General features: G+C 45.0%; 1 protein-coding gene across 1 annotated transcript in view; it reads right to left on the reverse strand.

Moving 5' to 3' along the window:
- Positions 1 to 18,259, reverse strand: part of ITGA4 (integrin subunit alpha 4) — a 186,990-nt gene that overhangs the window by 107,241 nt on the left and 61,490 nt on the right. Inside the window, exons 7-10 of the mRNA XM_030210123.1 lie at positions 17,079 to 17,164; positions 15,410 to 15,472; positions 13,746 to 13,883; positions 6,450 to 6,558 (exon numbers count right to left, since the gene is read on the reverse strand). Coding sequence (XP_030065983.1) covers positions 6,450 to 6,558; positions 13,746 to 13,883; positions 15,410 to 15,472; positions 17,079 to 17,164 — 396 coding nt within the window. The remainder of the gene's footprint in view (positions 1 to 6,449; positions 6,559 to 13,745; positions 13,884 to 15,409; positions 15,473 to 17,078; positions 17,165 to 18,259) is intronic.

Here is an 18,259-nt window from a genome sequence, read left to right on the forward strand (position 1 = left end):
CGCTATTTCCCCCGCCCTGCACCACCATATTTTAAAAATGCGGCCAGGACTCCTTACAGAAGTCTTGCAAGACTGTCAAGACCCGCAAGACTACCACGGGAAGTCTTGGCCACCATTTTGAAAACACAGCGGTGCCATCAGGCGGGGGAATAGTGACAGCACAGCAGGCAGGAAAGAACATGCCCCCCTCCCCCAGAGGCCACCAGGCCAGCAGGACCCCTCAGGTAGGACCGGGTTAGCGGGGGCATCAGCCACGATGGAAGGGGTGGCAGAGGGGTGTCAAGCAGCGGCCGGGTGGGGGGTGGACCACTCTCAGTTCGTCCTGCCCTCTGGTCTCAAAGGGGCCTTTTTACAAAGCGGTGTTAAGCCCAATACGGGCTTCCCAGTCGCTAAAAGGGCCCACCGCCAGGGTGCGCCATTTCCAGCACTACAAAAATATTTTTATTTTTGTAGTGCCGGTGTGTACACAACAGTAATCAGGCAGTGACGTGTGATGCCTGGGTACCGCCAGGGTAGCGCGGGAGCCCTTACCGCCACCTCAATGGGTGACGGTAAGTGTTCCCATCTGAAATGGGCGTGCAGCAAGTACTTCACTTGCACACATCCATTTCTTAAAAAAGAAACCCTGCCTTTTACCTGCTGTGGTAGAAGAGGGCCATGACGCACGTCAAAAATATGCACCGATGCCAGAGCAGGCCCCCTTTTGCTGCAGCTTCATAAAAGGACCCCATAATTAGGAATATACATCCAGAACTTGAGTCCTACCTCCTCTTGTACCTTGGGTCCTCCATACGGATTCTCAAGCTCCTCTGTCTCACTCCTCTCCTACTTCCTGGACCTTCACACCCTTCCACTGAGGGTTCCTCCCTTAAGATCTCAATTTTTTTTGTTACATTTGTACCCTGTGCTTTCCCACTCATGGCAGGCTCACTGTGGCTTACATATACAGGTACTTATTTGTACCTGGGGCAATGGAGGGTTAAGTGACTTGCCCAGAGTCACAAGGAGCTGCCTGTGTCTGAAGTGGGAATTGAAGGCAGTTCCCCAGGACCAGAGTCCACCACCCTAACCACTAGGCCACTCCTCACTTGTTCTGGAACTCTGTGGGTATTAAGCTAGATTTTTTTTTTTTGGCTTAAACCTGAACTCCTTGCTCTTTTCTTTCAGAAAAAGACCCCTGATTGCCCTTCCCTTTTCTCTTCTCTTGGCCTCTATAAAGAGGATCAAGCTCCTCACATAGCCCCTGTGTGGGCAGCCCACCTCCATCACCTCCTATATCTCTGAGATCCCTTTATGGAAGGAAGGCATTTTGCACCTCCCTATTCTCTCTTTTATACTTCTCTCCAATTTTGAAGAACACCTCCTGCTGTGAGCTACCAGACTAACCCACACCCTCATTACTTTTGAGTGGTTAAAAAATAAATTGAAAAACTAAAATTAAACACACACACACACACACACACACACACGAAATCCTATGGTTAAGAAAGTTTTCCATAAAGATAATAACTCTACAATAGCCTTAGATAGAAAGAATTTAAAACCCCAAGATTAGTTGAGGATTTTGGATATTACAGAAGACACAAGCCTATCTATGAAGCCACATGTTGTACCTGTTTCTAAAGTGTTGGTTTTTCTCCAGCTATAGTATGAGGGGCATATTTGATATAACGTCTAAATCCAACTTTGGACGTTTTCCTGAAAGAGTCCAGTAGTGAAAATTGCCATTTTCAAAATGGAAAAACGACTATATTTTTGTTTTGAAAATGGTCATTTGCTAGATGTTGGACCATTTTCGAAAAAAAAGTCCAAGTGAAAAATGCATAAAATCAAGATATTGGGATGTAGGAGGAGCCAGCAGTCTTAGTAGATTGGCCATACAGACATCCCAGCAGAGCAGCGGGACACCATAGGGGGCACTGCAGTGGACTTCACATAAAAGGTCCCAGGTACACATCTCACCATTACCCCCTTATATTGTATGAGGAGCCCTCCAAAACCCAACTGTACTCAATTATACACCACTACAATAGCCCTTATGACTGCAGGTGTAATCTATATGTGGGTATGGTGGGTTTTGGAGGGCTCACACAAATATAACAGAGTGGGATATGGGCCTGTGTTCCCTTCTCTACAAGGTACTGCACCATCCACTAGGCTAGTCCAAGGACCTGCTTGCTACTCTAATAGGACTGGCTATAACATCTGATGCTGTCAGAGCCTGGTATGTGCTGTTTCTTTCATATCTTTGGGGTTGGGAGGGAGTCAGTGACCACTGGGGGAGTAAAGGGGGGGGGGGGTTATGCTTTAATCCCTCTAATGGTCAAATGGTCATTTAGGACACCTTTTCTGACTTAGTTGTGATAAAAACAGATCTAGACCAAAACATCCAAATTGTAGACCTGGACAATTTTGTTTTGTTCCATTATGGCAGGAAAATGTCCAAGTTTTGGGAACCCCCAAATCCCACCCCCAACATGCCCCAGTCATGTCTCATTGTGATCTTGATGCACTACAGACAAACTGCATAGAAAAATGTCTTAAAAATATGTTTCGAAAATAGCAATTTGAACATTTTGATAAATAAACATTTTGGAGAGGAGGAGTGGCCTAGTGGTTAAGGTGGTGGAGTTTGGTCCTGAAGAACTGAGTTCAATTCCCACTTCAGGCACAGGCAGCTCCCTGTGACTCTGGGCAAGTCATTTAACCCTCCATTGCCACATTGAGCCTGCCATGAGTGGGAAAGCACAGGGTACAAATGTAACAAAACATCCAAATGCCGCTTTGTGCCACCTTTTGGACATTTTTCTGATAAAAAAATGAGCCCTTATACCAGATAAGACAAATGAAATTATTATTGGATCAGAACCTTTTGGATGAGCTCCCCAAAATAGACTCTTGCACCTATAAAAATATATATATATAATTCTGCTTCAAGATTATTATAGAATTTATGCTCTTCGGACACTATTTCATCTACTTTGAAATCTTTGCACTGGAGTAAGCTTTTCTTGAGAAATGTTAAATCTTATCAATAGTCTTTGGACTCCTAACTAATAAAAACCATTATATTTGAAAGAATGATTCGCTGATGAGATGCATATGTTCCTCACAGGAGCTATATCTGTCAACTCACTCTGCAAAAGATATTAAATGGACTAGAACAAGATGGAGATCTTTTGCCTACATTGCTCCTAGTTTGTTGAAATTCTTGCACAAGTTATGTCACTGTCACAAAGGAAAAAGAATACGAACTGGCTAATATTCAAAGGGGCCCTTTTACTAAGCTGCAGTAAAAGGGGGCCTGCGCTAACATCAGAATGTGTTTTTCACATGTACTGAGGACCCCTTTTACCGCAGCAGGTAAAAGGCTGTTTATTTTTTGACAAAACGAACTGGCTGTGCGGTAAGTGGACCACTTACTGCACGGTCATTCTGGTGGGGAGCCCTTACCACCACCCATCGAGATGGCAGTAGGGGCTCCCACACTAACCTAGCGGTAACCGGGCAGTGTGCGGTGCTGACCGATTACAGTTGGTTAAGTTCCGGCGCTAAAACATTCCTGTAGCATTGGAAATGCCACGTACTGGGGTGGGATCTACTGGTAGTTCCAGATTGGCACACGGCAAGCCCGTTGCCATGATAACACTTTAGCAAAAGGGCTCCAAAGTGATTTAAATGGCTACGAGAGGCTTCTGGCCATTTAAATTGCTTTTATGGGGCTACCCATGCATATTCAGCAGCAATTGACCAGGTAGGCGCTAATCATGGATATTTAGCTACACTATACCGAATGGGCTGGTGGTCCAGGGCAGAATTGACACTTCTGCAGTTAAGTGCTGATATTCAGCACTTAATTGCATAAGATAACCGCTTAAACTCGGTCACATTAAAAGCTGTCCTATTTTTATTCGGTTCATCTTATTTGGTTATGGGCTGAATATTTCACTTAACTGCATTATGGCCTCATTTACTAAGCTGAGCTAGAGGCGCATTAGTGCTTTTAGCATGCGCTAAAAATGATACTGCGCCTTAGTAAACAGAGCCCTTAGTGTTAGCAGGCCACACATGCTTAGATATTCAATGCTGATGCCCAGACATGGCCCGGCACTGAATATTTGGGAATAAAGCTGTCATGCTCAAAAAAATATTGACCACTGCTATGTGTATATTGGCAGGATAGTTTTTAAGAGACAAGCCGAGAGCCTCATTTTTAGTGTTGCCTTTTAGCTATACTAACATTAGTTTGGGAGTCAGGTTTGCTTGTTTATTTTAACAGAGTATTTGATTATAAAGACCTATTGGGGGCTGAACCCTGAACTGGAAGTCTCCCTGAGCCCCGATGGAAGGGCCCCTCCTCCACAGCCTGTGGGAAGTAGCTCTCCGCTGGCAGTGTCCGCAGCCCTGAATACCGAAGTGTTTCAGGGAGGGCACGGACGGGAAGCAGTTGTAGCCTTAACGGAAAAGATAGGAGTTTTTTCAACTAGCTCCCTGACGCCCCACAGGTAGGAGGAGACGAGAGAGACGTTGGGAGGTGAGAGACATGTTTCACATGAAGAGAGTGAGACTCTAACATTTGCAAAACTTTTTCAAAAACCACAAGAAGTGACTTTAGATAATTTGTGGCTGTTAATTACAGAAATGGGGAAGACTTTATGCCCCCAGATGAGAAAAATATCCAATGAAGTTGTGATGTTAGATGGGAAAATGAGGTGAAAGCTGTTAAAGTAGATATGGTGAAACAGGAAAAAGTCTCCTCAGAGTCACAGACTTTGCAAACAACAATGCTTAAAGACTTGATCAATTTGAGGAGAAAATCAGAAATGTTGGAGAACACCTCGAGAAGCAATAATCTCTGTTTTATTAATTTCCTGCGACAACCTTTAATTTCACCTAGAGAAATGTTGAAAAATTACTTTAAAGAAATATTAGAAATAGAAGATAAAGATATACCACCCTTTTTACAGGTTTTTTATATTCCTGTGAGGGTTTTGGATAATCAACAAAGGAATAATACTCAAAATGATCAACCACTTGATGTTTCAGCTTTGCTTGAAATGTCAGACACAGAGCAAATAACAGCTACTACTTCGTTGGCTACAGTAGCGTTACCCTCTGACAAGATCTGGATTTTAAAAAAGTTTTTTCAGAAGAAAGATAAAACTTTTCGTGGCTTGCAAACTCGTGTTTTTCCAGACTTAGCGAGGGAAACGCAAAGGCAACGAAAAAACTTTTTGCAAATGAAGCAGGAGGTACTCCAAATGGGAGCAACATTTTATCTTAAATACCCATGTAAATGTTTGATTTCCTACCAGTCAGTGAAATATGTATATTTTGATCCTGACCAATTGTCCTCCTTTATAACAGCTAGAAGAGCTCCTATCTAAGAAAAAAAACGAATAGAAACCTGTCTGAAACTCAATTTGATGTAAAGATTATTTCCTACTTTTTTGTCTCCTATATAGGACTATTGGATTCTGGTAGTGGACTTATACGAAACTATAGAATTATTTAATTTGTGTATTGATAATAATTTTAAGAACTATTGCCACAGTGGAATTTTTCTTTAGCAAGTGATATGCTTGTATAAAATGTATAATAATAAAGAGATTTAAATATAAGACCTATTGGATCTTAGTTAGGCTTATCCTAGCTTCATAAGATTTGGAAGCGTTAATAAGACTTTAGAGTTGCTAGAATTCCTGCCCTTAATGCAGGTCATTGTTACATTTAATTTTGATGTTTATGTAATTGCATATAATTTTAATATATTTTGCTTTTTAAAACCTTATGCTGAATTTCACACCTGTCTTGAGCGAGTGGGAAAATGGATAAATAAAAATAGAAAAACAAATCTTTTTTTTTTTTTTTTACTTTGCTCAGTTGCTAAAATGCAGGGCATCCTGTGGATTAGATTTAGGCATGTACATATTTTTCTTTGTTTCAGTGGATCTCTTTTCTTTCTTGTTAGTTTCTTTTTTAATTCATTTTTTCTGATTTTCATTTTCTTTTCCAATTAGTGTGCATTTGCAAATAATGGGCTTCTTTTACAAAGCAGCACACTGAGGGGTCCTTTTACCAAACCATGCTAGAATGTGGCTGGCACTGCGATTAGCATGTGGGTTTGCCATGTGCTCTGGTCACTTTATAGCTGCAGTTGTTTTTTTTTTTTTAATGGCGATGTACTAATTTCCCCATTAGTGCATGGCCATTACCACCAGGAGCCCTTACCGCCACCTATTTAGGAGACGGTAAGGGCTCCTACACTACTACTGTGGTAATCGGGTAGCATGTGGTAATGTGCCCCACGTTACCTGATTAGTGCAGATCTATTTCACTGCATTTTTCATTTAATTTCATTTCATTTCAAAACAAATGAATATCTTTAATTAGCGCATAGTCCTTTACATTAGGGAAAAGAGTAACAGTTAAGCTTATAATGCTGGTACCTTCAAAACCATCATTATCGATGTCTCCCAGGTTGGTTATGGCTTCTCCAAATCTTGCAGCATAAGAGTCACTTCCTGCAAGTTCCAGTTCCAGTTCCCTCATTGTCGCCTTTGGGAGATAAATACATTTGATGACTATTTTAAATGTTATTTATATTACTGATATACAAAAACAGTTTAGAATGTTTTATGAGAGTACAGTATCACCTGAATAAATTAAGGGTTCAATATTTAAAGCAATTTAAATGGGCAGAGGAGGCTCCTGCTCGGTAAATCACTTCTAGCTGGCTATCTGCTGATGTTCAGTAGCACATAACCAGGTAGTGCCCCTGAATATCAGCTTTATCTGGACATCTTAATCCAGCAGGAGAGAGACATTAAGGGGCAAGAATATGGGCAGAGCAGGATCTTATCTGAACACAAGTGATATTCAGTGCCAGCGTCCGGCTAGCTAACTGTGCAGATAGAACTGCATAAAAAGCAGTCCTATCCTTGCCCAGTTAGCTATTCAGGAACTGGCACTGAATATTGGTATGTTCCTGGATAACATCAGGGTTCAGCCTGAGCAGTTCTCTTGTCCCACCTCATTTTCAATTCTGATCTCTCTCCCCGGATTCTGATTCTCACTCCCCCTGAAGAGAACTATATTCCCCAACAGGATCTGCTATCCACCCTCCCCCTGTAGACACCCCCTCCCTCTGGGCCTACCTTTAAGATTCCTGGTGGTGTAGGGGGTCGAATAGGTAGGAATCATGCCTACTTGCTTTTGCCCATTGTGGATCTGGCCTCAAAATGGCCATAACGACCTCTAGTGGCAGTCCATGGTACTAGAGCAGCACAATGCTAGAGCAGCGAATAGCAAGAGTGAGTGGGCATTGCTCCTGCCCGTTGGACCCCTACACCACCAGAGATCTTAAAGCAGACCCAAAGGGAAGCCTACAGGGGGTATGGAGTCTTATTGGGGCATCTAGGTTTCTTCGAGGGGAGTGGGAATCAGAATGGGGGGGGGGGGTGGAAGGAGGGGGCACTAGAATAGAGGAGACAGGGACCTGCTTCCCCTTGTGTATGTCCCAGCCGATATTCAGTCGGGGCCCGCATAAGTGTCCCATGGAGGTCCCAGCTGAATATCGGAAGGGACCTGCATAAGATCTGGCAGCCAGCAAGTGCTTGAACATGGCCCGTATTAAGTATTCAAGCCTAATTTTGCTTATGATGGCCAACATTTTAAAAACATTGACTGCTGCCAGCTGAATATTATTTGGTAATATTATTAATCAAAATCCTAGCAATTGGTTAAAGATGGTAACTTAATCATGAAATTTATCATTTGCCATGTACTTTTCTGCAAAATAGCAAGATCAAGCCCTTCATTATGCTATATGGTGCCATTTGTTGCATATGAAGACCCAAGCTTATGGCAAGACCCATGTCTACCAAGTAAGCTCAAGACACGAGGGGCCCTTTTACTAAGGCGCACCAAAAAGTGGCCTGTGCTGATGTAGGCATGCATTTTGGATGCGTGCAAGTCCATTTTTCAGCACCCTTGGGAAAAAGGCCTTTTTATGTGACCATAAATGGATGTGCAGTAAAATTAAATCCAGTGTGCATCTATTTTCAGCCTGATACTTTACCACCACCCATTGACTTATTGGTAAGGTCTCATGCGCTAACCGGGCGGTAAGTGTCAGCATGTGTAAACTGCCAATTACTGCTGGATAAGCGACAATGAAGTAGAAAATCCTATATAATAATTCTCACCTCCAACGTCTAATGTGCCTGACACCGTGGCTCCCTCAGAGGTGGTCTGCTAGGCAGTTTAGAATGCACTGACGTCAGTGATATCACTGACAGCTGATTCCAAGGCAAGAGGAGAAGTAGAGAAACACGCTCCGCGTGTTTCCCTACTCCTCCTCCTGCCTTGGAAACAGCTGTCAGTGACCCCCCCTCAGCGCAACACCCAAGCCCCTGCCCTGCAAAACCGCGAGCCAGGCAGGGGGAGGAGTAGGGAAACATGCTACCAATCAGCTCTCAGTGCCCCCCTCGGCGCAACACCCAAGCCCCTCCGCCCTGGCGCAGCACCCAAGCCCCTACCCCCCTCGACGCATCACCCAAGACCCTCCCTCTGGCGCATCACCAAAGCCCCTACCCCCCCTCTCGGGCACATCAACTCCCTCGCCACCCGCAGCCACCAATACTAACGCTGTCCGGCTGCTGCTGCTTCTCCTGTGGAGCAGCAGCGGCCGGTACAAAAAGAAAAAAGCCAAAAAAAGATTTTTAATCTGAAATGCGGCTCCGTAGACAGCCATCTGGCATTGGCTGTCGTCACTGCAGCTGCTCCTCCTCTCCCCTCCATGTCACTGCCCCTGCAGGAAGACCCCGGAGGAGTGCAGCGACGTCAGAGGGAGAGGAGGAGCGGCTGTAGAGATGACAGCTAATGCCAGATGGCTGTCTACGGAGCCGTGTTTCAGGTTTAAAATCTTTTTTTGGCTTTTTTCTTTTAGTACTGGCCGCTGATGCTCAACAGGTGACGCAGCAGCGGCTGGACATGCGTTAGTATTGGAAGCTGCGGGTGGCGAAGGGGTTGATGTGCCCAAGGGGGGGGGGTAGGGGTTTGGGTGATGCGCCGAGGGGGGAGGGGAGGGTTGCTGGACATGGGTGGCTGGAGGGGGGCAGGGGGAGGGGAGGGTCGCTGGACATGGGTGGCTGCAGGGGGAGAGGAGGGTCGCTGGACATGGATGGCTGCAGGGGGGGCAGAGAAGAGGGAGGTGGGGAGGGGGGTCCTGAGACCAGATGGGTGGCTGCAGGAGAGGGCAGGGGAGACAGAAGGGACACTGCAGGGGAGGCGGGGGGAGAGGAGGGTCGCTGGACAGGGGTGGCTGCAGGGGGGGCAGGGGGAGAGGAGAGTCGCTGGACATGAGTGGCTGCAGGGGGAGCAGGGGAGAGAGGAGGGCCGCTGCACATGCGTGGCTGCTGGGGCAGAGGAGGGTTGGTGGGGAGGAGGTCCTGAGACCAGATGGGTGGCTACGGGGGGGCAGGGGAGACAGGAAGGACGCTGCAGGGGGGGGGATTACCTTGCTAGCGCCTGTTTCATTGCCTAACGAAATGGGCCTTTTATACTAGTAGAAAATATTTTCTACCGTATCTTTTGGACATGCATCAAAATGGATTTACCATCCGGCTGGGTAGTAGTTCCAATTTGATGCACATTGGACGCGCATAGGTGCCTAAGCGCCTTAGTAAAAGGGCCCCATGGTTTGTACTGAAAATGAAGGAGACACTGGACTAAATTGCTCTAATATCAGCTGTTACCACAAATAAACAAGGAGGTTATTAACATTATCGGCACCAAAAGATAGATGTTATTCTGCAATAATGGAACAAAATGAAAATGTCCAGTGCCAAAATTAAGACTCTTTGACTAGATCTGTTTCAATCATGATTATGCAACCAAAAGGTGCCCTAAATGGCCAAATGACCACTGGAGGGATTAAGGCATAGCCCCCTTATTTTCCCAGTGATCATGGGCCCTCTCCCTAAGATGCGATAGTGTCAGTACAAACCAGGCTCTAAGACAGCTTCAGATATGATTGCCACTCCTAGCAGAGCAGCAAGAAGGTTCCAGGAGTAGCCTAGTGGTCAGCGCGGTAGACTATAGAGAAGGGGGACCCTGTGTTAGATCCCACTCTAACTGGTACATGAGGTAGAACATGTGAGCCCTCCAAAAAACACTAAATACCTGCTGTACCTACATATAGGTGAGACCTGCAAGCTTGAGAGCTATTGCATTGATGTACAGTGCGGGTCAATAGGTATTTTTTCTGCTCCTGGAGGGCTCACCGCACAATATAAGGGGGTAATGGTGAGATGTATACCTGGGACCTTTTATGCAAAGTCCACCGCAGTGCCCCCTAGGCTGCCCAACTGCTCTGCTGGGATGTCTGTGTGGCCAGTCTCCAAACAATGATGGCAACCAGACATCCCAATGGCTGGTTTTTGGGTGATTTTCTCTTGGACATTTTATTTTCGAAAATGATCCCAAAAGAAAAATACACTGAGCACAAAACTTCTAGAAAAAGGTAGTTTTTTTTAACTAAAAAGAAAAACATTTTTCAGATTTGAAAATACCTATGTTTACCACTTGATTTTTGGATGTTTTTAACAGAACGTCCACCAGTTGAAGTGGCAAAATGGCTAACCTACAGAGGGCTTTAAACTAGTTTCTTTGGAGATGGGTGAAGAATGCTCCAAAGTAAGCAAATCGTTAAACATGTTGGTAGAAATGGGAAAATAGGGCAACATCTGAAAAACTGTGAATACTATTGTCCCTAGTATAGGGGGAAAAGTTCCAGATCTAGAGTTTGACCTGGATTTGGCGGTCTATGAAGAACCAGACTGAGCTACAGTGTATTCAGAAAAAACAATGTAGAAAGAAAGGGAAGAGAAGTGGCACTGTGGAGGGAATTCTATAAAGATGTTTATGCAGTAAATATGCACATAAAGTACTAGAATACAGGAGCACCCTGAGTTACGAGTGCACCCTATGCAATATGCCCCATAGCGCCCACACTCTGCCCGCTACACAATTGCCATGCAGGGGTGACAATAAGCAATTTTTGCAACCCCTTCGCCATTGCACCCTGTGCAGCTGCACTGCCCACACAGCCCCTGCTAGAATACCTGTATATATATATATATATATATATATATATATATATATATATATATATAGTTTTTTTTTAACATGTGAAGGGCAATTTTTAGGAGCCTAATGGGTGTCCATGTGCAGCCTACTCTATAAAGGAAAGTAGGCAACTTAACTGGGTATACATATTTGTATGTGCTTAGATGCCAGCACTTACACCAGCCATAGAGCTGGGGTAAATGCTCACATCTAGATTCCAGAGCCGCCTATAAGGTATACACATAAGTGTGAGTCCTGCCCCAGACTCCATCCTTGTGAACACCCACCTCAAAGAAATGCATGAGTTTACAGAATAGCTTATAGCTGGATTTTTGGCATTTGTGCACATATATGCTGGTATATCTAGCAGGGCTCTCCCAAGGAATGTAATTTCAGAGGGCTGGAGCCAGACGGATGTGGTTCCTCTCCCAAAAGTGAAAGAAAGGAGGAGGCTGGGAACTATAGGCCAGTTAGGTTGTCCACGGAAATGAGTAAATTAATGGAAACTCTACTAAAACAGAGGATAGTCTGTGCCCACAGTGAAAGTACACACTATCCTGCTTATAATCGAAAGAGAAAAACGCCTATATTGCGACCCAAATCGGGAGATGGGCGTCTTTCTCCTGTGGGCGCCCAAATCGGTGTAATCGAAAGCCGATTTTGGGCGTTTCCAACTGCAATCTGTCGCGGAAACGGGTAAAGTTGGCGGGGGTGTGTCGAAGGCGTGGTGAAGGCAGAACTGGGGCGTGGTTATCGGCCAAGGAGAGATGGGCGTCTTTAGCTGATAATCGAAAGAAAAAGGCATTTTGACCGTGATTTTGGGTCACTTTTTGTGGACCCTTTTTTTCACGAACAAGTCCCAAAAAAGTGCCCCAACTGACCAGATGACCACTGGAGGGAATCGGAGATGACCTCCCTGGACTCCCCCAGTGGTCACTAACCCCCTCCCACCAAAAAAAACCCACTTTAAAAACTTTTTTTGCAGCCTGTATGCCAGCCTCAAATGCTGTACCCACCTCCATGACAGCAGAATGTGTTCTATCCTGTGACAGCCTTTCCCTGGTTCTGATGTGGCTTTCGGGTGAGTGTGACACCTTTTCTGTTATGCGCACTGCAGAGTCACATCAGCAATGCATTGTGGTGGGTGTAGGGTATTGGGCTCCGTGATTCCACTAGCTTGTGTTAAATGCTCAAGATGTTGGTAGTTGGTAGGCTCTACTCCCATGGTGCTTTTCCCCCTGCTTACTGGGTCAGAGTGTGCCCTGTTTTGTTTCCGGTAGTCCATGAGGTAGTGGCCATTTTTGTAAGCCAGTTTTAGATCCCTTTCACGTGTTAGCCATGTTACAGAACTTAGTTCTTACCTTCAATGTGGCTGAAAGAGGGCATTGTACACCATTCTGCCAGTTCTGACCTACTGCTGATCTCAGTACCAGGGAGACTCGTTGCCAGTGGGGCACAACCTCTGATCTGCAGTTAACTGTGAGTATGCATGCTTATTCCAATAAAGGACGTTTTTGGAGAGATTAGTCTTCAGGTGTCAACTGGTGTGCCAATATTATATAGCAGCAACAAGTCCTAGAGGCCTGCGTGTATGCAGGTCCATGGAGCACTTTTAGTGGGTACCGCAGTGCATTTCAGCCAGGTGGACCCAGCCCCATCCCCATCCCCCCTACCTGTAACACTTGTGCTGGTAAATGGAAGGTCTGCAAAACCCACTGTACCCACATGTAGGTGCCCCCTTCACCCCTAAGAGCTATGGTAGTGTTGTACATTTGTGGGTAGTGGGTTTTGGGGGAGGGGGGTTGGGTGCTCAGCACCCGTGGTAAGGGAGCTATGCATTTGGGAGCGTTGTCTGAAGTCCACCGCACTGACCTCTAAGGTGCCCAGTTGGTGTCCTGGCATGTCAGGGGGGCGTAAAAATCGTGGCCCCTCCCACGACCAAATGGCTCGGATTAGGACGTTTTTGAGCTGGGCGTTTTTAGTTTCCATTATCGCTAAAAAAAAGAAACGCCCAGCTGAAAAAAGTCCATTTTTTTGAAAATACGGTCTGTCCCGCCTCTTCACGTACCCGTTTTCGGACATAGACGCCCATGGAGATAGGCGTTCGTGTTCGATTATGTCCCTCCACGAAACTTACACACATACTCTTTCGCTAGTAATGTATTTGATAAGAGGTCATGTATGTGCGTAAGTGGCTACCTACACATGTAAATGAATGAAATAGTACCATTTACATGCATTCTTAGTGCCTAAAACTAGGCGACTTCTTATAAAATTACACCTCCCCCCCCCCCCAACAAGTGTCTTTAGAATTGTGATATTTCAGGTTCCTGGGGGTTCCTGGTTCAAAGAATTTAGTTTATACCCTGATGACCAGCATTTGTTGGATTGACATTTCTCTATCGCTGGCCTCCCTCTTTCTGGTGCCTCCCAGAGATCATAACTAGGTAGCTCTTGAAATATATTTTGGCCTAAGGGGAAGTGCAGTTGTTGCTGCTGCGTAGTGGCCAGTAAGGGCCACCATAGTAGCAACAATTGTTCTTCCCCAGTTTCCCTAATGCGCTCGTAACAACCAGCTATTTAAAATATTTAGAAGTTTGAAATGAGACACTTACAGAGCCCATGTTGATATAAGCAAACACTCTTCCTTCTTCTCTGACGGTGCTTTGCATCGGAGCACCCACTAACAGGTCTGAGAGGCCGTCCGCATTGAGATCCACTGCACAGACAGCAGCTCCAAAATATGAACCAAGCTGTACACACACACACATACACAGAACAAGGCAATTACTTTAATTTTCATCTAATGTCTTCATTTATAAATGGCCTTTCTGCATGGTTAGATTCATTTAAAGAAGTATACAAATGACACATCACAAATCACAAGCTATAAATCATCTAATAACAGATGACATTCAAAAGGAATTCTCTGCATAATGGCAGCCATTATTGGGATAATTCCCTTAGCCCATGACTATACTTACAGACTGCCTCAGCGCTATCTGGATAGTGCCAGGTTGGAGAATGGGCAGAATGAGGGTGGACTGGCAAGTTATTCAGAAGGTTCTGATACATTGCCTATTACGGTGGCAAGTCTATAACAGGGCACCCCTTTTCAGGCACCCCAAAGCAGAATATAATACTAGTGTAATGTAAACCCACATTGGCGTGCTAGGTGTGACCACTTTCACCAGTACAATAGTAGGTATAAATGGGCACTTAACTTACAGTATTCTATAAATTATGTGGGTCTATGGATTTTAAACACTGACCTGAAAAAAAAAATGCATATCACTAGACTAATCACCTTAACCAAATCCCTGGCTACTAATAATATATAACACAACAAGAAAAGGAGGAAAAAAACTCGCGTGACCGTGAGCAAGAAACAAAAAAGTGAGGTAAGTCCAGAGAGGATATGTTATGGCAAAAAAGCCAAAGAAAAGAGCTTAGAGGTTTTTCTCCTACTGAGGTTTTCACTGGAATTCAACAGCCTGGATTTTGACCACTCTCATTTGTTTAGCTTTTTTGCAATAATATTAGAGACTTACCTGACCCCTGAGCAGTGGCGTTCCTAGGGGGGCTGACACCCGTGGCGGATCACCAATGCGCCCCGCCCCCCGGGTGCAGCGCCCCCCCTCAGTGCAGCGCGACTCTCCCCCCCCGGCGAAAGAATACCCCCCACCCCGGCGAAGGAACCCCCCGTGTGCACGCCACTGGGGGGGGGGTGCCGTGCGCCGGTCAGCTTCCTTCGTTTCCATGCTCCCTCTGTCCCGGAACAGGTTACTTCCTGTTCTGGGGCAGAGGGAGCATGGAAACAAAGGAAGCTGACCGGCGCGTGGCACCCCCCCAGCGGCGTGCACCCGGGGCAGACTGCCCCCACCACCCCCCCTTGGTACGCCACTGCCCCTGAGGCAGGCCTTTGTGCCGAAACACAGCCATGTCGAGTCGTCCATGTGCTGTTTACAATAAAGACACCATGATATCCTCTCTGGACTTACTTCACTTTTTTGTTTGTTACTAATAATATATGACATACTGCCTACAAAATCACATACATAGACATGCCACAATAAGCCCAATACAACATCATATCCACCCTCTCCAACAATGCCCAAACTTTATATAACACTCCTGAAATACACCCTCTGATTTACTTGTTCATTCATTATTCTATTGGTTTAATTGCAAAATCTCCATATTTTTTTCCTTTCCCAAAAAACGGAAGAGACAATTTAGCAGCAAAAGTAAAAATATTTTCCAGTGTAAACTGTAGCACCTTTTTACCCTTTGCTTCAAACAGGATAATCAGTTGACTGCTGTCGATCGTAAAGATGTATGCCTGAAAAATAGGGGTAGGTAGTATTAGCTGAAGTATTTCTTAACTTGTCAGTGAGAGACAAGCTGAAAACTACCTTCTTTATTAACCAATTTGAAAAAAATAAAATCATGCCAATTACACAGAGACAAGCTGACTGCTCACTCAACACTGGTTTAAGGTGAATGAAAAATTTTAAGCAGATACTTCCCAAACGTTTATCCAGTACAACCCAGTTTCGACACTGAAGTAACTTCAGATAATGAAAACAAAAGAGCAGACCTCCAGTCCCCTTTCCTCCCTCATCTACTTTCTACTTCATTTATCCAAAGCATGAAGGCAGTAAGAGCCGCAGTCAGCACAGTACTGTCAGTGTGCACTCATGGCTCGATGATCAAAGTTAAATGCGGGAGCTAGAGGCCAATAGCACCGGATTAGCACCTGCATTTACCTGTGCCGCCATGATCATCGGGCAAACAGTGCTCGAGTGATGCAGTAGCGCAGAACTCATTTAAATTCTTGATGTCCAATTTCGATGCGCATCCCCAGTATTCTATAACACTGGGCACAAATTTTAGGAACGTCCCTGATCTGCCTAAGCACCTCCCTTGGCCCTGCCCCCTTTTAGATTGCGCACTAGGGGGGCCCTTTTATTAAAGAGTTGACACACATCAATGGACTTGCCTTGTGCCAATCTGGAATGACTGCTGGGTTACCGCAGGTTCCCACCCCCAGCATGTGCCACTTCCAGCGCTACAAAAATATTTCTGTTTTTGTGATGCCAGTGTTTACCCGGTGGTAATCGATGCTGCCCGGTTACTGCCAGGTGAGCACGGAAGCCTTTACTGCCACCTCAATGGATGGCTTTAACTGCTCCCCACCCCACCCCTGAAATGGCTGCATGGCAAGTGGTTCACTTACCACACGGTCATTAATTTTTGAGAAACAAATACAGCCTCAGATGTACAAGGGGGCCTCAGCGCGTGTCAAAAACACACGCTGATGCTAGCGGAAGCCCCTTTTTACTACAGCTTAGTAAAAAGACCCCTTTGGGATTTAGGTGCACATTGTTATAGAATAGCATGTAGTAAGATGTGCACGCAAATTCAAATTGGTGCCAATCATTTCCCACTTATTGGCTCATTAGCCAATTTAGGGGTCCTTTTACAAAGACATGCTGAAAAATGGCCTGCAGGAGTGTAGGCATGGGTTTGGGGCACGCGCAGAATCATTTTTCAGCGCACTTGTAAAACAGGCTTCCCCCCCCCCCCCCCCCGAAAATGGATATGCGGCAAATCAAAAGGACCCCTTAGTTGGGCACACATTTTGGACTGGCGCCCAATTTTGAGTGCCTTATATAGAATCTGGGGGGTTGATCCTTAACTCTCACTCACAAATATCTGCTCTGATTCTCATGTACATACAGGGATATCAGTGGAAGAAGGAAATTGTACTTAGAAGTTAATTCATCCCTTCCCAGTTTTATATACTGTGCTCAAGCGTTGGTAATTTAAGTGCTATGGGTAATGCCTGTTCTCCTATATTGGATAAATGTGTTGTTCTCATTTGATTTTAATTGTTTTCAGTTCATTTCCATCTTCACTGTAAAATAACAAGCTCTAACTCTTACTCTTCCAGTCTGCTCCTGCTGGGGGGCTCCACCGATCACCTCAGAGCTGTTAGGATTCAGAAAGTGGCCAGCTCCAACAGAATATCCTAGAAAATAAATGTATTGAGTGAGTAAGATCAGGGCTTCCAGGCCCTCCGAAATGTTTTATTGATACAGCAAATGTTCTGGGAAATACAGCATTTTTTTGGTCTAACATAGTAACTTGGTACATGACGGCAGATAAAGACCAAAATAGTCCATCCAGTCTGCCCAACAAGATAAATTCATTACATATGGTATGAAGTGATACATCACTTGTATACCTGATCTTGATTTATCTTTGCCATTTTTAGAGCATAGACCGTAGAAGTTTGTCCGGCACTGGCCATGTTCTAAAATTTCTGAAACTGTTATCAGAGCCCCTGAAAAGGTTCACTCTAGCCCATCCAAATCTATTCAACCTCGGTCAGGGCACAGACCATAGAAGTCTGCCCTGTACTGGCTTTCCTACCTAATCTCTGCTAAGCTTCTTTGGATCTGATCCTTCTAAACAGGATTCCTTTGTGTTTATCCCACGCATTTTTGAATACCATTACTATTTTCATCTCTACCACCTCCCACTGGAGGGCATTCCAGGTATCTACCATTCTCTCCGTGAAAAAATACTTCCTGACATTATTCCTGAGTCGGCCCCCTTTCAACCTCAATTCATGCCCTCCAGTTCTAACACCTTCTCGTCTCTGGAAAAGATTTGTTTGCGGATTAATATCTTTCAAATATTTGAACGCCTGTTGAATAGCTTTAAATATTGGGTGGTATGTGCTAACTACAATGTGCAGTCCACACCCATTCTCCACCATTGCCCACTTGGTTCCCCCCCCCCCCCCCCACACACACACACCATATCATTTAGTTAACACACAAATTAATGTGTTGTCATGGTACTGCAGTAACAGTTACCGCACTTGTGGGGTAATGCACTCATTAACTCAATTTGGCTCTCCCACCGTCCAGTTTTTAATCTCCCCCTATATTTTCTCTAGAGTCTTGTTTGCGGTGCCACCCTTTGAACAATTCTGTTTTCTTCCAGCACCACATACCTCGCAGTAAGTCTGAAGTACATGGTGCTCTCTCACTTTTGTGAGAAAAGAGTGGGATTTTGGGCAGCACTTAGCTCAGACTCACTGAGAGCTGTTTGGTAT

Source organism: Microcaecilia unicolor, chromosome 7 (genome assembly GCF_901765095.1).
Source record: "Microcaecilia unicolor chromosome 7, aMicUni1.1, whole genome shotgun sequence".
In the NCBI taxonomy this organism is placed as follows: Eukaryota; Metazoa; Chordata; class Amphibia; order Gymnophiona; family Siphonopidae; genus Microcaecilia; species Microcaecilia unicolor.